Source organism: Parus major, chromosome 1, assembly GCF_001522545.3.
Source record: "Parus major isolate Abel chromosome 1, Parus_major1.1, whole genome shotgun sequence".
Classification (NCBI taxonomy): Eukaryota; Metazoa; Chordata; class Aves; order Passeriformes; family Paridae; genus Parus; species Parus major.
The window spans coordinates 33,815,484-33,837,412 of record NC_031768.1 but is presented as its reverse complement, the minus strand read 5'-3'; the positions used below and the strand labels follow the sequence as shown (position 1 = coordinate 33,837,412).

General features: G+C 37.5%; 1 protein-coding gene across 5 annotated transcripts in view; it reads right to left on the bottom strand.

Moving 5' to 3' along the window:
- Nucleotides 1–21,929, bottom strand: part of LOC107201450 (interleukin-5 receptor subunit alpha-like) — a 44,676-nt gene that overhangs the window by 12,620 nt on the left and 10,127 nt on the right. Inside the window, exons 1-6 of one of the 5 annotated variants that reach the window (XM_033513768.1) lie at nt 15,690–15,795; nt 10,968–11,101; nt 10,705–10,880; nt 9,814–9,953; nt 9,157–9,195; nt 8,274–8,415 (exon numbers count right to left, since the gene is read on the bottom strand). In XM_033513768.1, coding sequence (XP_033369659.1) covers nt 8,274–8,415; nt 9,157–9,195; nt 9,814–9,953; nt 10,705–10,880; nt 10,968–11,029 — 559 coding nt within the window. In that variant the 5' untranslated portion in view covers nt 11,030–11,101; nt 15,690–15,795. Of the gene's footprint in view, nt 1–8,273; nt 8,416–9,156; nt 9,196–9,813; nt 9,954–10,704; nt 10,881–10,967; nt 11,102–15,689; nt 15,796–21,929 lie in introns of those variants that run through there. The other 4 variants (XM_015620721.2, XM_033513759.1, XM_033513773.1 and 1 more) reach the window with 4 other exon arrangements.

The window sequence follows — 21,929 nt, the reverse complement described above, 5'->3', positions numbered from 1 at the left end:
CTGGGTGCACTATCCTTGGAAGTATTCAAGGCTGGGTTTGTTGGGGCATAGAGCAACCAGCTGTACTGGAACATGTTCCTGGAGGGGTTGGAACTAAATGATCTTCAAGGTCCTCTCCAACCCATTCTGAACTCCATTCTGTGAGTATGATTCTATGATTGTGGAACAGTTTCTCATTTCTAAAATTTCAGTATCAAACCCAGTAAAGAATCAAAATTGTGTCTAGGATCTTTCTTAGCATGCAGCAGGTACTTTATTTGTAAAAAAACTTCATTCAACTTAGTCCCATGTATTCCTCTTACAGATTTTTAGATTTTGTCTGGGACATCCAGACACCCCCTCCAGTCTTAGACTTCCTTAGAGACTCAGTAAATTCCTCAGCAAACAAAACAGCTGGAAAGAAGAAGATGGACCTACCTTTTATTTCAAAATGTCTTTACCTCGTTTATCTTTCTATTATAGTCTTCAGATTCAGAGAAGATGGAAAGACTGTATTTTAAAAGGCTGTATAACTATAAATAGGGCTGTCTCCCTTGCTGCTTGTGTTTTGGGGAACTATCCTAGCATCGGAAATGTTGCAAAATTAATGTTCATCACTTCCTCCCTGATTCATAGCAAATGTTGTAATTGCCCAACTTGGGACTTCTTATAACATGAACAAGAAGTTAGCTGGTTAAATTTCCCCTTTTGTAGCATGAAACTATGCTGGTGTTTGGGAATCCTGAAAGTGCATAAAAATATTTACTTTTACAGTTATTTCTCTCTAGCTCTAAACAGTACTGAGAAGTACAAAGCATCTCTCCATAAAATCCATCTCTGGGGGATTCTCCATGGAGGGCATCAGGGTGAGGTCTGGCAGTCCCAGCCCACACCTAACTACCATCTCCAGCCCAGATCAGGGCAGCTGTGGACCCAGGGCACCCCCATCCTGGACCACCAGGCACCTCCCTGGAGCCTGGGATGGCTCATGGGCCTGAGGGTGGGCCCTTGGCAGGCCAGGGCTGTGGGAACCCGGAGACTGTCCCTGCTGTGTTATCACTGGGCAGGGGCTGATGGATCCAGGGGGCTGATGTGGGGTCCTGGGCTCTGGGCAGGGTGGGGGAAGCTCTGGGGACTGGGTAGGGATAGCCAGGTTTGAGGGGGTTCCCAGGGAAATGACAATGTAAACTGTTAAGTGTTTGAGCAGAAGGAAAAAGGGGATTTAAAGTCTTGGATATTATGTCTACAAGTAAGATATAACATTACTAAAAAGTGTGGTGTGGGTTTGTCCTCAATCCATTTCTCCCAATGTGAAAATGGCCAAACTGCAAACCACCACTAAAAAAAGTTGCAGGTTGTAAGCATCCAACTACAAATAGTCACTCCAGGCCCTGCTGTTGAGCAATTGTTACCTTCTTGGGTCACAGCTGTGCATTACCTAAAGAGGAGGGTTATTATAAACAGTATAAAACATCAAGAGCTCCTTTATACCCTGAAAGGATTTGTTTCACAGAGGACAGTGTAACTTGCTTAATACAGAGGTTTAAAATCCATGTAAAGTAATTTCATTTCTTCACATTGAAATTGAAGCATCACTAGAAAATATGAAATTTTTCAAACACCAGGATATATCAACATTTTCTTCTTAAAAACACGCAGAACCTTCCTGCTTGGAGTTAGAAACTTGTAGGAAAGATGACAGTCCATGCACTTCTCTAACACTCCTATTTCTTGGCTACTATATATGGAAAAATTCACTTGTTGCCTAACAGTCTCCCAGGATGCTCCAGGAACTCCCTTTATTGAAATCCCGATGCCATTCCAATCCTATAGCTCCTTTTTGGACATATGGAATGATTTAACCATATGAGCAGTAGTTCTTATATATCATACTATTCATACATAATTAGGATACAGTTATGTCCTAGAGAGGAAGCTGAAGGTAGCACAGTGCTGTCTTTCCTTGGAGACAAAGAGGGCTTACCTTCTGGAGACCCAGAAATGCCTGGGCTCATGACTATTTCTGCTTCCTGGGTCTGGCTGTAGTGGGACTGGTGACTGATGAGCTAGAAGCAGTCATTTTCTGGGTTCATTATCTCATGTTGATTGTAAATATTAGTTATACTGAGTTGTTGCTGGGCCCAGCCAACACCACAAAGTGCATGTCTGACATGCTTTCTTTTCCTCAGCACGTGTAGTATAAAAAGTGAACAGGTGAAGTGAAGCAAGTCTACTCATCATATTGGAAACTGTTTCTCAAAATTATTCTCAACCACAAAAAAAAAAAGAAACCAAAAACAAACCTATCTCACTTCTGCTCACATGTGGTACTAAAAGCATAGAGCAAGGCATGAAAAAAGAACCAATGAATTAAGTGGCACTCTGTGGTTGTGCTCATGCATTTAATCTCATCTGTTAATAACTTAGGGTTACAGTGTTAACTGAGGAGATGAAGAACTCACTTTAAGCATCCAGAACTTCAAAAACTCCAGTCATCCATAGAATCAAGAACCATGAGAGAATCAACAGGTCTTTTGTGCCTGGTCTTTTGTGGTTTCAGAGGTAAAGATCTAAGGCAATGTTGGCTCTATAAGGACCAATTCATGGATGTTCACTCTTTTCATATGCTAGTAGAGAATAAAAGTATGACAAAGTTTTTCTGAAGCATATCTGTGAGAAAAAGGGTGGGAATGACAAGCACATATGTATAGGTGGATATTCTACCTTAAAAGCAGATTTAGTCAAATGAGCATCTCATTTTGGTGAGAATCACTATGACTACCCCTACCACATTATAGATGCCAACAGACAAAGCAAATGAAAGCTTGGACATCAGGTCTGAGCCCATGATACTTATTCAGAGGTAAAAGCAGTCCATTCTCAGAAGTTTCACTGTAATTCCAGGTTAAATGAATTCCTTACCTAACTGTGTGCATCGTTTTTTGAACACTGACTGTGCTGTGAAGACATAAGAAAGGACTTCTGATCACAAAGAGTGTAAAACCCTACAGTTTATTGTGTCCTGATCTTTGGAAGTAAACAATTTTGTGGTGGTAACATACTGAGTTTCATGGAGAAAGGTAGTGAAAAGTACCCAAGTGATAAAATCAGAGCCATAAGAAGTGTCATGGAGAGTCAAATGGGACTCTGGAAAATTAAGGAAGTCAGAATTTTCATTTGCCTGCTTTTCCATGCTCCCACTCTGAAGACCTCTTGAGCCTGCAGCGAAAGCAGCAGGGAAGCAGTGTGTTTCTGTGTGCTCTCTCACATTATGTATCTCTGAAACAGTGAAGAAGTTTGAGGTTTTTGGGATTTGGCTGCTTTGCTTTTCAACTGGAATTAATACAGCAGAACAATCCAAACAGCCCAGAAGGACAGTAGTGTTTTTGCAGAAAAGGGAGCTGTTCTACCCAAGGGATTTCTTTTCTTGTCTATATTTAGGGAAACTTCTTACCTAAGGCTTTCAAAAATGCAAATAAATGAAACACATTTTAAAAATTCCCATGTAAAGAGGGTGCTACTGAGGATGCTTCCAAAATCTGTCATTTTTCAGAGACCAGAAAACTTGAGTTGCCTTGCTATTCCCTGGGAGCTGGAAGCAAAATGAGAAATGAGAAAGAGAAAGAGAAAAAAAGAGTAAAGGAGAGAAGAGAAACCTGGGGAGAGACACTAGGGCTGTTTACAGACTTTTGGTTCTACAGGGAGTGAGGTTGTTGCAGAAACAGTATCAAACCAACATTTCTTAAAAGTCACAAACCTGGAAGAATAATTTATTGCTCCAAAAAAATAGGAGTGTTCACAAGAACTGTTTGGTGTTTTGCTGTACTGATGTGTTGTAGCTTTTGTGTATGTCACAAAAATACAAACAAGAACCCCAATTGTTTCCTTGCAGCAAGAACTTTCTAGTCTTTAGCCTAGAATAGAGGAATAGCCATAGGAGACCAGAATAAAGGACCTCCTGGAGCATCCAAGGCATTTAGTTAATAGATTCTAAAGCCTGACCATCCTTTCCTACTGATTTTGGGGTCTTTGCCCAGGGATAGCAAAGTCATACTTTAGTACCACACCTACTACCACCTCCATTGTTTCATGGATATGATTTATGGTTTTCTCATTAGTGTGCTGGTAGTGAACAAGTGTTCTTAATGATTTTTCTGTCTCAGCAGCTTTCACAATGAAAGCAATGGGGATGTAAGGGGTGCACCAATGACCATGATCAGCTCTGTGCCAAACAGGATGGAGAGGATCCAGTAGACTGGATCTGTTTAATTGTCCTTGGATTACAATGAGTCTTGGCTTTAGTTTTCCTACTTAATGCAGGTGCTTTTATCTTTTGGCAATTATAACTTAAGTAGAAGGGTCCTTCCCTGGTTCTGTTTTAAAAAGAAAATAAAAATAAGGTCTTATTGAAAGCTCATTTAGAAACACAATCACAGTAAAATTTAGTTCCAACATTGATCTCTTGACAGTAACCTGGTCTAGTGGAATTTTATCACTGAGAGGACTTTATTTTCCATAATAGGATTTTATGAGATCACTTTAACCATCTTGAGACTTGATGGAATTATAGAATCATAGCCTGAGTTGGAAATGACCCCCAAGGGTCATTGAGTTCAGCTTTCAGACCTGCTCAGGACAGCCCCAAGAGTCACACCATGTGTCTGAGAGTGTTGTCCAAATGCTGCTTGAACTCTGTCAGGCTGGTGCTGAGACTACTTCCCTGGCAAGCTGTTCCAGTGCCCAACCACCCTCTTCACCACCACATTCTCTTAATACCCAAGATAAGCCTCTCTTGACACAGCTTCAGACCATTCCCTTGGGTCCTGTCACTGGTCACCAAAGAATGATCAGTGCCTGCCTTTCTGCTTTCCCTCTCGAGGAAGTTTTTGACTGCAATGAGGTCTCCCCTCAGTCTCCTCCAGGCTGAACAGACCAAATGACTTCAGCTGTTTCTCATACAGCTTCTCCTTAAGGCCCTCCACCATCTTTGTAGCCATCCCTTCTTTGGACTCTCTCCAATGGCTTTATATCTTATGTTGTGGTAACCAAAACTTCACACTGGACTTGAGGTGAGGCTGCTCCAGAGCAGAGCAGGACAATCCCCTCCCTTGCCCAGCTGGCCATGCTGTGTTTGATGTAGCTTAGGACAAGGTTGGCCCTCCTGGCTGCCAGGGTGGGACTGACTCATATTGAATTTCATGCAACTGGAAGGTCAGAATATGTTATTAGCTTCGAAATTGAGGGTTTTCTCTCATATCTCCTTATTAATTGGAGGATTCAGGCTGTTATGCTTCTGTTTCATCCAGATGTTATAAAAGCACACAGCTAACTTGTAACTTTTGCAATTAGCAAGTGGCAGACTTCTGCTGGAGAGTTCAAAAGTTCAATTTCCAACATTTCCCACTCAATACATATACCCGTGTACATCTGCTACCTGTTAGCAATCATATATTAATTTTTTCATCTAACACAGAAGGAAGGGATGAAAAATGGGAGGCAACAAATAGAGTTCTGGGAAAACTATCCTGAACTCTTTAATAGTGCTCACTTTTTATGAGCAAGTGATTTTTCTTAAGAGGCTTGGCTGACCTTCATACAGTGGACATTCATACAGATGTCAAATTTTATTTGTGATCACAATTTCAGAAAGGCTGTACATTTTTCAAGACATTAAACCAATGGAGATCCTGAATAAACCCCTTAAGTTTGGTTGTTCTTATTCTTTTGCATGGTGTTGAAAAATTGTATAACTTCCAAAGCAATACTGAATTTTTTTTTTTTTTTAATGAAATGCTGTGATATTCATCTCAATAAAAAACAGAAATATTCAAAACTTAACTGTTCATAGAAAATGCAACCAAATACATGGAGGCTTTTAGAGATAAGATCTTGGGGAATTGTCTCTACAGACAGTGCTCTTCTCCCTGCTTCCAGGAGTGAGAGACTATGAAAAACTTCTTAATTTTTGCCAACAAGGTGTATGTGCTTGAAAAAAAACAAGTTTCTCATTTCACTTGCATTCCATCACTTCTTCAATATCTATTATTTCTTCAGTTTCTTGTTTTTTTAATAGATTCATATATTCTGTCTAGTAAAGGAAGAATATAACATTTTGTTAGTGTTTCATGCATGAGATTAGTCACAAGGTCATGCCTTATTAATCTCCTGTTATTCAAATTTGTTATTTATTGTATAACACCTGTAGCAGGACTCTGACAATTAGAAGACCAAAGTAGACATGACTAGATCTTCCCTCCATATAGCTTCCAAAGAACAAAGACTTTTCAACTAAAAAGCTGGGAAAATCATCTTTTAAAGCATAGAAAATTTAACATGATGGAGGAAGAAAAATAAAAAGGATTTATGAAGGCTCACCAGTAATTCAGTGTGTTCCTGCAGACAAATTTTGTCTGCCAGACTTGCCTGTAGCCAACCTAAAGACTTTACAAATTGCAGCAAACATACTCTCTAGAAGGGCAGTTCCTTCAGTGTTTGTCTGTTCCTTCTCATGAGTCATTCCAGCATTCCACATAATTTAGCACCTCTCAACATTCTGCTCTATTTTCTTGCTTACCATACCCAAGAAACTTCTACCTCCTTCAGCATCATTACCAAATACTAACATGGCAAAACTACTGAAGATCCCTTCTCTCCCTGACTGATTCTGCATTGTTATTGTGCTGAGAAACTTATGCTCAGCATTATTTTAGTGACAGCATATGGTTTATAGGGAGAGCAGGGTGAAGCTGTATTTTGTCCAATGCCCTAGGTAGACAGATGACAATTATTTCATAATGGAAAAGGTAAAACAAGTAATTTGCAGATGGACTTTCTCCATATTCCAAGAACATGAACAAGAAAGAAAATTGATTCTTGCTTGTGTGCATCTTTCTGACAGTTAGGTCATAGATTTGAGACTAAATTTTTACATTTAGGGCATAAAATTTAGAGCATGAAGCATACCTGGAAGGCCACTGGAGAGGGCTCATGGAATGGGTCTCTTGGCTGTGGTACCGAAGCTGATGTTTTTTTCAAATAAGCCCTTTTACAGTGACAAAAAGTTTTGGTGAAAAAAAGACTTAGTTTGCAAATGCATGAACACATACTATATAATAATGTTCCTGAGGTACTATTTTATTTCTCTGAGACATAAGTAGTGTCCTTCTAATTCCAAAGTAGCTAAAAATTACATAGGCTGAATACAATGCTATAATTTTGTTGTCCAGAGTTTGGACGACAATAATTTATTTTATGACTTACTAAGACTTCATAAGAAGTTGCTTTTTTGAGTATGTGGAAAAAAAATGTCAAAACATGGAAAAAATTTCATGTAGCACACATCTACATTACAGGGTCTGATGGTAGGAAAGAGGTGCTGATATCAGGACTTGTACCAGTATTGGAAAGCATTGTGTTATATTAATCACTTGATTAATATAATCAAGTGATTATATTAATATGATATATATCAAGGATAAGAAAGTTGGGAATCAGAAGTATATAAAGCACACTTGAGGAACATCTAGCCGATTATTCCTAGTGTAGCTCAGTGTCAATTTTCTCCCTCCCTTTTCTCCTTTTAAAAAGAAGCCAGAAATTTTCTGCCGGGGAAAAAAAAGTGTTATTTCAACTACAGAATAAAAATTTTGCACAAGAAATAAGGCTTACACTGTCATGCAGATGAAAAATGTGAGACCTGCTGCCAGCCCTGGTATCAGAAATAGCATATATGATGAAGTAGGTGTAAGTTGTGTTCCTGAAAATCAAGCAATCGTCAAAGTGTTGGTTAGCATCACAGGACATGAATGATATGATGCAACCTGTTTTGCATCAGGGTGTCAAACACTGTATGAAGGGATGACTTCTTTAGCTCAGCACTTCACTGCCCTGCAGCATGCAAAGGAATAGAATGGCTGAACAGTTTGTGGACTGTCCACAGGAACCTGATACCTGAGGACCTGAGTCCTGCAGAGTATTTAAATATCTGAGGTGGCAGAGAGCAACAGCAGGAAAAAGGAGTTTATATAGTCAGGATCAAGGATTGGAGAAGTAAACAGCTGGCAACAGAGCTCAAAAAGTTCTGCTTCATTCACTCTCCCCGTGCAAGAAGAACTGTCTCCCAAGAATGACTGGAGAACTCCCTAAGATTAAGAGATATGGCAATTCTTCAACTCTCTTTGTCCAAACAAATTAATATTCAATTATCAATGTGTTTACATCTGTAAGCATGAAGTAAAAAATGAGGCAGACAGGTAATAACTGAACATAGTCAAGGAGGGGATTTTTATTCTTACCAAACTCCACAGGCGTACTCCACTCTCCCCAGTCTGGGCTTACTAAACAAAAGCCCGCGTCTGTTGCTCTGATTCTGATGCTGTACTTTTTACCTGAGCTGAAGCTTTCATAGAGGTAGGAATTATTTTCAACGATTTCTTCCTAAATGCAAAATAAGTAGAATGAGAATTTTGCTATTATTTTTATATAATTATGATAATATTGTTTATTTTGTATTTATATAATGTTTCTGTGGCCAGGCTAGAGCGAAATAATTAGTGAAATATCCCTTAGTATTGTTTCATCTTAGTTCCTCTTTTTTGATTTTAATCATTGAGTAATATGAAGATGAAATTTGCTGTATGCTTCCCTGGCTCCTTAGAATTTGCTAAGCAATGGGACTTTAGGGGAAAAAATTATCTAATGATCTGTTCATTACAGTGGATGTTTTCAAAACTGAAGTAGAGTTCGATAGCCAGATTTTACAGAAGTAAAAACTTGACTTTTTTTTTCCCTGCCATCTTTATATTGGTTTAGTCTTTGAGGTAATATTTTCTTGCCTGTTACATCTCAATCCTTTCCAGATAGTATTAAAAAAGAAAAAAATTCTTCACATTTTTTGTGTTACACAGAATCATGATTCGTGTTTATACGTATATGTGAATCTGGTAGGAAGTAAAAAAGAATGTAAAATGGAAGATTATGTGAAGTAATGTCAAATTCCACATGTGTGGGTGTTTTTGTACCAAGTTTTATAAACAACAGTTTTAAACTTCAGATTTAGAAACCTTATGAATTATGAGCATGTGTAGTACATTGAAACAGGTAGTGTGAAACCAAACCAATTTGGTTAATACAGAAGTAATTTCATACAGCATAAATGTAAGATTAATACAGACTTACTCTTTTAGATGCAGTTTTGATTTTTTTCTCAACATCAGCCTAGCAACAAGAGAAAAGTTTAATTTTTAGGATTATTATTTTTGTTACTATATAATAAAGGGTCTTCTCTCATGAAAGTTTGATTTTCATAAAGAAAAGGTTTATGTAATATTTAAAATGCCTTCTTTTAAAGATTGTGAAATTTAAGCTTTTTTTCCACTGAGTGGTTTTGTTCTCCCCACTGATGCTCTGGAATATTGTACCACTTAAATTTTATTTCAGAACTGAATAACAAAGCACTAAATAACAAAAGAAATAGGCTTAAGTTGATAACATGTTTACATTTTAATTGTTAAAAAAAAGTATCTAAAATTTATGAATAAACTTGGACAATGTTTTTTCCATTTTTTTTTACTGTGTATATTTTGCATTCTTAAACATTAAATTTGACTAAGTTATGTCTCCTTTTTTTATTTTTAATTTTTTACTGTTGGAACAAGAAGTTCACAAATATTCTGAGAAATATTTTGAACTTTACTTTTGAAGGATGTAATATTACTTTCCATATTCATCCAAGCTTTCAAAAGGAGAGGATGAGAACAGAGTGCTGGTTGTATGGCGTTATGTGTGGAAATAGAGACAAAAAAAACCACTCTTAAATGTCATAATTATTCTTACCTTGTTTTCTATGGCAATTTCATATTTGAAACAACTACTTTTTTTCACATGACTTGTGCGAGGTGGTTGCCACCAAATATTGCAACTATGAGAAGCTTCTGTACAGTTCACTGTGACATTTAATGGAGGGGTGAGTTTTTCTACAATAATATAATCAGAAATACTATTCATTAGTAACAGCTCTCTTCACTCTGCCATTTTTAAATATATGTAGATGTTCAAGCAACTGATCTAAAAATATGTAATTCAACTTTATCAGAATTTCTATATTGTCCCCATATTCTGAAGCAGGACCCCCTAATTTAATATTTCAGTTGAGTGGCCTGGAACACCAGCTGCAACAGTAAGGGAAACTAAAACACAAGCCACTTATTACATTTTACTGAATTCAGCATATGATTTATGCAGGTTTGGTTCAATTTATTTGGTTTAAGGTTTTTTTTTTTTTAAATACTGTATTCAAACTAAACAGAATTTTTTATTAGCATTCTTCCCTTAAAAAAAAGGAAGTTTTTGGTCACAGCATTAAGGTAACTGGTTCTTTTCATAATGTGGAGGAACAGCATTATAATATAATAAGATCAACATCTAGATAGTCCCACTCAGGAATCCTTAGCTAGTTAATTCTAAAAGATGGTACCTTTCTCTCAGAGAATAAATATTTGACTGAAATGTTCAAAATTTTCTGACCTATAATTCCAGATTGTTTCTGTATTCATTAGTTTTTATCAATTTTTGGACTTTAGGACTGAGAAAAAGGAAAAAAAAAAAAAAACAAACCCCAAACCTATTATGAGGAACAGTATTTTTAAAATGTATGTTTTTTCCCAGGGATGAATTCATAATTCTTTTAACATATAACTGGAAATAAAATAAACAAAAATTGCTTACCAATTTGGTACAGCCATATCTTCTTCTCATATGACTGAATGTTTTGTCCGCTTCTGGACACATTTACCAGGAAATAAGCATATTTATTTTCTATTGTCACGTTTTGAAATCGACATCCTGTGTGCCTTCCACAGTTATCTTTGACGTAATTTTGGCATTCTGTGACATCTTCATTCCTTTACATGAAATATTGTATTAAAAAAAAAAGAAAATGTCACATGTCCAACCACAAATCAAAATTCCCAATATTCAAGCAGACCTACTTACTCTGAGGGCCTCCAGTACAGGAAATATTGGGTATCCTCTGTAGCAGTCCTGCCCACATGCCAGGTACAGTTCATGAAGGAAACATTAAAAATGACACAGACAAAATTTTCAATGGCTGTCCCATTCATGCCTGCAAACACAGAAAGATCCCATTTCCACTCTGCAGAAAGACTGAATAACTGCTCAAATAACACAGATCTTTGTGAGGTCATTTAGTCATTTTTTAACTACTTGCTTGGCAAATCCAACTGTATATCATTTCAATCTTGTGGTTTTGTCCTTACTTGAAATTTGCAGTGATTTTACTTGTGTTGAGCCATGAGGATTATCGATCATTGTTCCAGAAGCCATAGATGTGACTGGGTTTTAACTGAGTTTTTAATCAACTCAAGCATAGGGACTTAGTGGGAGTTAATTACAGAGACAGTCACTGTGGTGTCCTCTGTTTAGATCTCCTGTTTAGCTGAGGCCCAGTCTACAGTGGATTGTAAATTCCACAGCCATGAGCAGGATGGCAAAATTCTTTCTGCTGTGCTTAAGTGCTCTGAATCGTGGTTATAAAGCCCTAATAATTTAAATGTGATGTCCACCACTTTCTTCAGTGTGACAACTGGCTGGTTACAATCTAACCCTGACACTGCTTAGCTTCCTGAAGCTAATTCCTGCACAAGTGGTGCAATTTCAAAGAGAGAACGATACATTTTTCAATTAGGAATTGAAACTGGCTGTTAATCTCTTCCAGTACTTTGAATTCAAGGATAGGGAGAATCTTATTAACACTGAATTTGACAGAAACAGGTTTGAATATCCATATAATTAGTGTAAAATCAGGACAAAGCTTAAGCAGAAGTTTATAGCTTGCTTAAGTTAACTCACAACCTGAATGAATTCCTTGTGTGTTCTTCCCCTACCAAAAGGTGATATCTCCAACAGGAAATAATAACATTCAGTACCTCAACAGCTGTCATTGTGAATTGAAGGACTGGGCCACAGCTCTCCAAGACCAATCCAACCCATATTCATTGAGTTTAAGCACCACACACACGAGCTTTGCATGCACCTCTCTAGTTAGCCCTAAATCTCCAAATCTGATTCTTACATCTTTGGAAAAAAAAGAGGAATTTTTAAAGACAAACTTGTCAGAGTGCTCCTGGATTTCTAGAAATATTTTTCTCTTCCAGAAGGAAGGCTGAAACTTTTTCAAGTGCTTGGTTCAGCAGCTTTTTTTTTTCCAATGGCAGTGTCAGCCTAAGCATGCCCTGTCCTTTCCCATCCTTCATCGATCCTGCATGATTCCATCCTGCCCCCTTGACTAATGTCACTTCTTGTAGGGCCCTGTAGTGAATAGTTTCGAACAAGTGATCATCTTTACAACTAATCCTCCTCTCAGTAGTGTTTTGTTTTGTTTTGTTTTGGGTTTTTTTGTGGTTTTTGTGTTGTTTTTTTTTTCTTCTTTTTGGTTGTTTATTTTTTTTCATCCTCTATCAGAAGTAGTGGAACAAGCTCATCTGAGATGACAGTGTGGGCTAGCAACTAAGAGAAGAGTTGCCTAAACTATTTCTGTAGCTTTAATAAACACTGACCCATACTTGGTCACTAGAGGTATCAAAGCTCTCAGCATAGGGTTTTTCACACCCAATTTATGTGTAAGTTTATGTATATTTAACAAACTATTTTTAAGAGTTCAGTGATTACAGTACTGTGATGAGGTAATGGTGAGTTTGGATCAGATCTCTGGTCTGCCACAGATTCACTTTATGACCCAGGGCCAACCCAGTCTGTGCACTTCACTTCCTCATTTACAAAACAAATAGAGAAATTGTCTTCCCATGAAGAAATTGCTGGGTAAATGCAGCAGTCTGAAGTATGATCACAGGTGCTGTGCAAGGGTCTTAGAGAGATTAGCTTCTTCAAGCCTTTAGCAATGTTGTAAATCTAAAGAAAAAACAGGTTATTCTGATTTTAAATCAGTTCACAGCCTGGTTCCTGTGTGGGCCAACAAGCAGTTGAAGTGTTCAACAGCAAAGGAAATATTCAGGCATATGCTGTGAATATGAGTCTCTCTATAATACCTGTTGCTGACTGGACCATTTTCCCAAGGTTTTAGGGAATTTATTTTTAATTTTTTCTTTGTTCATATTTCTGTGGTTATGCCAAAGAAAACGTAGCAAAATATATAAATACCACTACCCTTTCTGTAAGGATTATTTTTGAGCATACTCTATTCATCCAACACTGTCAGTGTTACCTTTTTATTTTTAGCAATACCTGGAATAGATCTAAGTATTCATGACACTTTCATCTCACATTATTTCAAAGAGATACTGATATTTTTCTGCCTCCAGTTTATACTAAGGACTAGCTAAGTTTTTCTGGTGTCTTTTTGCTTAACCACTCCTATTTGAAATGCTCCATATTTGTCACTTACATATTTTTTATTTTTATAATACACTTGCATTTCCTTAAAAAATGCAAGTGTATTATAAAAATATGCTTATCAGTCTTATCTGTGAGTTCTAATGCAAAAACCAGTTTAGTTTCTCTGTATAGTACTCATCCATCTGAACTGCCTCCTGTATTATCTGATGATAGTAAAATACATATGCAAGTATGTTAATATCCTCTGAAGCACCCTTTTTCTCAGAAACAAATAACATATTTTACTATCTTTAGATATATTTAAAATCTTTCACATCCTTTTCATAAAGAAGGTAAGATACTTAACTGAGATGTGACAATGATTGCACACAACTGCATAAAATCCACTATTTCAAGTACACAGAGTGCTTTAATTTATCTTTTTTTGTTTGCTTGTTTATTTATGTCTATTTTGTCAACTTAGATGATCTCCATCTCTTGGGCAGACATCAGAAACAATGTAGGCACCTTAGCTTCGGAAAAACATCAGAGAGAAGAAAATGTGACTCTGCAAACACTTGTGGTTAGTGGCATTACTAGCAGGGAAGGACAGGATCTCACCTTTGGGTCTTGAGCCCAACAGAATTTTTTACTTTTATTCACTGATTCTTCAGTTAAAAAAATGCATAAACTCTTGACTCTTAGACATAATCGATCAGATGCTTTATAAAAGATGTTAAATAACATACTTGATATTGGAAATTAAAAAACAAACAAAAAAATAAATAATTCAATTACTTTAACCTTTCAACCTAACTATGAAGATGCTGTTAGGTGTGAGGTGGAGTTTGTCTCACCCATACTGAAAAGCTGTATAGATGCTCATAGGGGAACCAGTAATTCTATACTGCCTTAACACTATCTGGAAAAAAAACAGCTACTTTAGACACATTTTATTCAATCTAGTCTAGTACAAGATGAATGAAAGCTTTACTAAATTTATTTTTTTGTCATTCACCAAACAAATAGCCCAGAGGAATCTCTCTAATTCTGAGCTATCCACCTTTGTCAGCTAAATCCAAGAGGACTTGTTCCTTTCCTTTCTTGCATCATCTGGAATTCACACATAATTACTAAACAAAAATACTGCCACTATTATTTTCTTCATTGAAAAGTTAAAATTGAAAATGCCTTTTTCTCTTCATTCTTATACCTGTGCAAGTATCATGTGCTGCTTCTCTTTAGAAAAACTGTTCCAGTGGAAGAACAGTATTATTTTTCCCAGGAAGTTTTCAAACTTCCTTTTACATCTCAAATAGTTCCTGTGCATATTATTGATGAAAATCTTTAGGAAAACTAAAGTATTTCTGTGTGAAATTGTTTCCTTCTTGTCAAGTTGTTTATAAAGTTTCTATGAAAAGTGGCTGCTGCTAGAATCTGTGCTACAGCACAAGTTATTTCTCAGAGATGCCTGAACCCTAACACCCTTCCAGAGGGGTAGTTATGAGTTCAGAAGCTGAAATGCTACTGCTGTGTCTAACCTCATCTAGGCTGTTTGGAGAGGTGTTTAGATGAGAAACTCCAAAAAATCCCCCAATACTTATACTTTGTTTTTAATAGGACTATTTTCTGTTAAGGGGAACTCAACTCTGTGTTGAGTACAGTACATTACACTAGACCTCTGAGGTTCATTTCCCAGCTTTGACTCTGAAAGAGTTTGAAAGATATTTTTGTCAGTTGGAAAATATGAAATGAAAATATGAAAATATGCTTCCATGTTGGATGTGCTATGAAGGCAAAATTATGCCTGCATTCCTGCAGCATTTTCAGGGAATTGTGTATACAAAATCTTCTAAAGTATTAAAATCATGAAAGAGAAAGGACACTGACATACTTCCATTCTACTGGTGTCTAAATGCGGTAGTCCTAAAAGAGTTCACTCCATTTAGTGATTTTACTCTATGGATGGAAAGACCTAAAATCCAAACGTTTCCAATTTGATTGTATTTTCAGGAGAAAGTGACACAGGCTCTCCAATTCAGTAATTCAGGTTTAGCTTAAAAAATACTGCTATGTGGATGAGGCCAGTAACACTGGAAACACTGCAAACTTTAAAATATAGACACAATTATTTTAATATTTTATAAAAAGTATACCATCAAAATACTGGTTAAGACATTCATCAGAGTGAAGCAGGCACTTGCTATCAGGTAGTCCCTATTCATCCATCACAGTTATTTTAACATTTAAACTAGCAGAAATGACAAAACTCAGTATTTCCTTGCCTAGCTCCTTTGTAATTAAGTAAAAGAGAAACAGAAAAGAAAATAGAAAAGAAAAACCGACAAAATTAAACCTACCTCCTCCTTGAAGACCTGTTTCCCTTTGGTTCTTAGAGTAATGGAGAACAAAAAGGATAGAAACTATGACTTTGCCTTGGTTTTTGCATGCTTTGGCAATGTGATTTCATTGCCTCATTTCCCTTATCCTTACTTCCGTTAAACCATGGGGAGAAGCAGGCTCACTCCCTGCCTTGGGAGACAAATAGGTCACAACAGAGGGGCACCCTCTTCATTTCTTGATTCACATAATTTTCAGTCATTTCTGTCACACATTTTTCATACAGAGGATTGTACAGGGCACCACCTGAAGGGTAGATGAACTCAGGTTTTCCTTCTGGCTCAGGTGTAGGTCAGGTATCATTGCCTCAAGCCACGCCACTGTTTTCTGCTTATTGCTTAGGGATGCTGCCCTGTACAGGAGCATCAGCCCCCTGCTCTGGCCTGCAGAGGAGCTGCTCCCAGCTTTGCACTAGCCAGCCTCATTCCCCATAGGTGGGTAACAAACCATGTCACCAGTCTCAACAACCTTTCTGCTTTGTGTACACGTTTTTCTGGGGTGGGTGAATTCAAGGCGCAGATCAGGGAAAGTTTCTGTATGTATGAAATGTCCCGAGTGTACCAAATTAGCAGTATGTCACTTGTCTGTGCTGGTGTCCTGGAACTGAGAAGCACAGAACCTGCTTTTTCATGTAGTCCATAGCAGTCTGAGTACAGAGCCCCCAGTCTTCCTAATCTTTAAGTATTTTTTATCAGGAAAATGCATTAAAATTAAAGCATTTAAATTAAAACAGCATTTAAATTAAATTATTTATAATGTTCATTGAGTGTACTTCTCTTTGGTAGTTATATCTCACTGGTAGAGTGGTAAATAATATAAAATCTGTTCTCCTTCTGTTTGTCTGAATCTTGTACATCTTCATTCCCAACAGTCATTGTTCTTGTTGCTCTTCTGGGCAGAGGAGGACTAGGTATGGGATGGTTCTTGAGATATTTCCTCTTCTTTAGGTCTCAATTCCTCAAATTTATTCATAGAGTAAACAGCAGGACATTATCATGTACCCTGCTATGACATTTCATTTCAGGACCTGCAGAAGTAAGGACTTCTGATTGCTCTCGGTAGAGGAATTGAAAGAGGTCTGCTGGAAGACTGTGATAATACCAAAACTTTTGTAACTACTCATTTCCTATAATTCTTGAAACTGGACTCTGTTCTGTTCTCAGAACAGAATTATTCTTGGAACCCTGAGTCCCAGCACTAGAGAAGCTGGATGATGGTGGAACTGCCACAGTGAATTATGTTACCTGAAACTGAGCTGGACTAAAAGTCTTAATTAATTTTCAAGTAATTTTACTTAATAATTTTTTTCATAAAGATTAGAAAAGTTGGAATCTTCAATATATATATATATACAGAGTAAACAACATTCTACCAGTTTCAATGTAGGCAATTTAATTAATTGTATGGAATGTAAAACTTCATGATTATACCCTAGATCACCTCTGCAGAGGATTTGGAATGCTACACAAGCATCCCAGTCTTTTCAATTAGAGTTTCATAATCAGTGCTTGACCTAGACGTGGATGATTTCACCAAGCCAGACAACCTGAGGACTTTCTCCTTAGCTGCTGTGCAGTCTGAAGGATGATTTAATTTGATTTGCTTAATGGAAGGGAGGGCAGTTGCATGCCAGAGTTGTCAAAAGGCATCCTTTTCAAGACCAGCCCATTTTACCACAGACTTTTTGAGTCAATCTGTATTCTTCTTAAAACCAGAATAATTTTACAACTTCTATATGAATAGATTTATAGCCTTTAATTTAAAGCACAAGAATTCCACAGTTTGCATTTAGTCTTCCTCATAGTTAATGCCAAGAGTGAACATTGCAGTTAAAGTAATGAAGAGGTTAATTATCAAAAGAGAACCTTTAATTCATTTCTGATATTCTTCCTCTCGTCTAATCTATTTTAAACCAGTCACCTTTATGTGAGGTATCAAGAAACAGGAAGGAAAGTGTAAGCAGAAGTTTGCTAGATACGAATTTGACTTTAAGAGGGCAGAGCTCAAACACAGCATATCTCAGTATAGGGCTATCCAGTAGGTACACTTGGCAGTCTTGTTCTGGATATCACAATACCTAAAAGATGAATTAAAGCTCAGGTCCTCACTGCGTGGTGATGACTCATGCAGACATTTATTTCTGTTTACAAGTATTAATTTTCCTCCTCATTTCCTTTATTTTCATGGTTTAGCTTGTTTGTGCCTGATCATAGGCTACCACCATGTGGCCACTTTGAGAATCTTACCGAGTAACAGGGGCTGATTACTCACTGGGCCTGGAAAGCAGGAAGGCATTGCCTACACAAGAGATGAAGGCCATTTGGAGATTTTTGAGGGGATAATTTTACTTCTTGATGGCACTCAGTCATCCCTTATTTACACATTTTGTTATTTGGTTTGTGTGTGTTTTATTCTGCTTTAATTCCACCCCCCCACCCTTGCAAATACTTAAAAAACACACCTTAATTTCAGAAGGAAAATTTTCTGTAAGTAGCAGCCTTGGGTCATTCCATGCATTAAACTCTAAACCACATTTCTACTCACACATTTCAAACTCAATTTCAAATCATCCCCATGTAAATCCCTCCTGTTAAGTCCTCTGATATGGTGCCCCTCATTGGTCTTGCCACTAGGTTGGAGAGACATCGGTTTGACAGATGGATGGTTAGATGGCTGGATGGGCTCATCCAAAGACAGAGTCAGTGCCTCAGTGCTCAAGAGGAAATCAGTAAGGAGTGCTGTCCCACAAAGGTCCATGCTTGGTTGAGCACTATTTTACCTCCTCAGCAGCGCCATGGCCAGTGGGATCAAGGGCACCCTTCAGTGAGCTTGTGGATGGCACCAGGCTGAGTGGTGCTGTTGTTGCATTAGAGGGAGGGGATGTCATCCAGAGGGAGGCTTCAGGAATGGGCACATGTAAAATTCATGGAATAAACAAGGTCTTTCTCCCAGGTTGGGGCAATAAAGCTACAGAAAACTACAAATAAACGACATGGTTAATATATTCATTGCAGGAAAAAAAAAAAAAAAAAGTTTATTTCTCAGAGCATTTTATCAGGCAATAATCCACATGGGAGATGGAGTCTACTACAATTTGAAACCTAAATCCTGTCTCCTACCAAAGTGGATATTTATTGTGGTGTTAACATTTCACCTCAGCCTTTTTCTCTGTGTACAACAAATTGTTTGAAAAGTTGAAAATTGGAAATAGTTTTGATAAGAACAGTAAGGCAGAACAGCATTTTCCTAACTTAATAAAGACAGTAGAACAGAACAGCATCTTACTCTTATCAAGGACGGTAGAACAGAACAACACAGCCTTGGAGAAATAGATAAAGGATGTAACTTAGGCAGACAGAAATCATGTAAAATGCAATCAGGATGCCGGCCCACCTCTGCAAGATTGACAAAGCAGAAGTTATGCAGAACTATAGTGTGCTTACTCAAATGCAGAGATTGAGGAACAGCCACCTAAAAAAGACACCAGGCATTGAAAACAGAGCCCAAAGAAGGACGTAAGGACATAAGGGGTGTGATTATATAAAATAAAATCAAGAAGGTGGGGATATCTAATGAATGTGTAATCAGTGTGTATGATACAATCTCTGCTCGCCTGATAACGCAGCACACTCGATAAGAGGAAATACCCTCGGGATGACCAGCATGCTGCAATAAAGAATACCTACTTTTTAATACTCAAAACTGTGCTAGATGGTTTCTATCCAGCCAATTTCTATATCAGATTTAGATAAAAGTTTTTAGCTACATTTTTAGCTCCTAATCCTAGATTTTATTTTATTTTAATAGTTTATTTTATTTTAATATTTAGTATTTTTTCCCAGAATTAAAGCTCCATACAGTGGAAGTTAAACAAGACTTCAAAGATGTGATCTATTTTGAAAGTGTAGATTAAAACTGCATATTGTATTCACCTATAATTTAGTTACATGATCCTGTGCTCATTATAGACTCTGTGAAAAGAAATTGATTCTTTCTGGGTGCAAATGAACAGCGTAAGGGAGACGTTTTATCAGAGTGTATTTCTTTTTAACTGAAAATAATAATAGCTGAACTTGATTTGTCTAGATAAAAAACATCTCAGCAGAAAAGACATAAAATTCTTCATTACAGAATTCCTTTGCCATTTAAATTACAATGACATATACCTGATTATTCCTAGAAAGATGATAAGCATCAATCTGAAATTGTGGTTCTGCTTTAATAAGTACTTTAATTTCTTTCCTGTTCAAGAGTATTGTACTCTTACTCATGGAGAATTGTGATAAAGTTACTTCCAGACTGAGCTACTCTGAATTTTGTGTGAGAAAATATTGAGGAAGTAAATAAATTACATACTGCCTCTACATTTCTGTGTTTCATAGAAGACTTGGGCTTATCATTTTCTAATAGTGAAGTTTTGCATTTGAGATACTTTATTCTTAGATGTTGATTCATTGTTCAAGTTTGTGAGGTACAGTATCCAAGGAAATTCTTCTTTCCTTTTTTTTGGTTTTTTTTTCAGGTCTTTTCAACAACTATTTGTCCTATATTTTTCAAGTTGCTGTAGTTTTTCCTATGACATGTTTTGGAAATGATACAGTGCTTTTAAACCAGTAATACTGAATAGACCTTAGTATGCTTTCCATCCATTTTGAGGGCAGTCATTCTATTAAAGCAAGTCTGATTTTATCTGTAAATGAAGCAAAAAGATCTCAAGTCTGACTGCAGTCCATCTTCACCACACTGACATATCCTTTTCAGGTTTAGCAGCCTTCTTTACTGACCTGTTGACAACAAATTTTCCTGATTTGGCTAATCTTTATGTTCAAAGGACATGTCCAAAACTCAGCCATGTAATTACAGGTCTGATCTAATAGGAGATGATCAATGTTAGCATTTCACCCAGCAGAAGGGATGGCTTTCAGAGAAAAACACCTCTTTAGCAAGTTCTCCTGAAGGTATTGGTACATCTATGTGAGATAAGGCAATGGCTTTAAGTTGAAAGGTGGTAGATTTAAATTGGATATATTTGAATAAATTCTTTCCTGAGGGTGGTAAATCACAGGAGCAGGTTGTCCATAGAGGTTGTGGACTCACCACTCCTGGAAGTATTCAATGCCGGTTTGGTTGGAGCTTGAAGCACTGTGGTCTAGGGGAAGGTGTCCCTGCCCATGGCAGGGCAGTTGCAATGAGATAACCTTTGAGGTCCATTCCAACCCAAACAATTCTATGATTCTATGGTTCCTCAGAAACAAAACCTAAGGAACAGCGTTTTAAAAGGAAGATAAGCATTTAGCCACACACACTTGCCAGATAAAAATTAAGTGGAAGTGGCTAAATTAGTGTGACTCAGCCTAATGTAGGGAACAATTTAAAAGAGTGATGACAACCCTGAACCAGCTGGGCAAACGTGCGAGCTCTCACGTCAACAGAGCTGGTGGTACAACTTGCATGACTAAGTGCACTGGTAAGGACTGGGGAGAAAAAGTAACATCTGCAACTGAAAGGTCAGAGATCTGACTGATTTACTAGTTAGCTGATCTGACTGCACACAGGGAGGTGAGTAAGCTGATCTATGGGAAAAGGGAAGTACCATTGGACAGAATGCGGGAAAGGATTTGAAAATGCTAAGGCAAGCTTGGTCCATAGTGGAAGCTGGAGTGTTGAGAAATCATCTCAGAATGAAGAGTATGTCTCATTGGGACTCCCCAGAAGACTAAATGGGGAATTATATAACCTTCACAGTTGAAATAGCATCATAGAGGGCTGCATCCTCTCATCTTCTCCATCAGAAAAGCATGTGTCCTTCTTGGGGCACTGAAAACCATGGATGGACTGAAACCTCTGTGAACCTCTGCCAAAGGTAAGTCCTAACAACATTCCTTTCTAAAATGTCAGGAAAATTCACTCCCTTCTCTCAAGTTTCCAGAGGGAGGAACCCTCCCTCCATCCTCTCTGCTGGAGCAGCCTTCCTCTGTCTGACAGATTTAAACCTGGCAGATTTATTTCCTGGCTACATTTTTTTTTTTAACTGATGACAAACAACAGTGTCTGTAGATAGGTCAGTCTTTTGGGTGAAAATATAGTTGTTCCAAAGATCATTGCTGTTATAACACACCCCAGAAAGTGAGGGTACACCAGGGTCTTGTTAATATATCTCTTTGGGGCAGGTTAGAGTGAAATGACACCAACTGACAGAT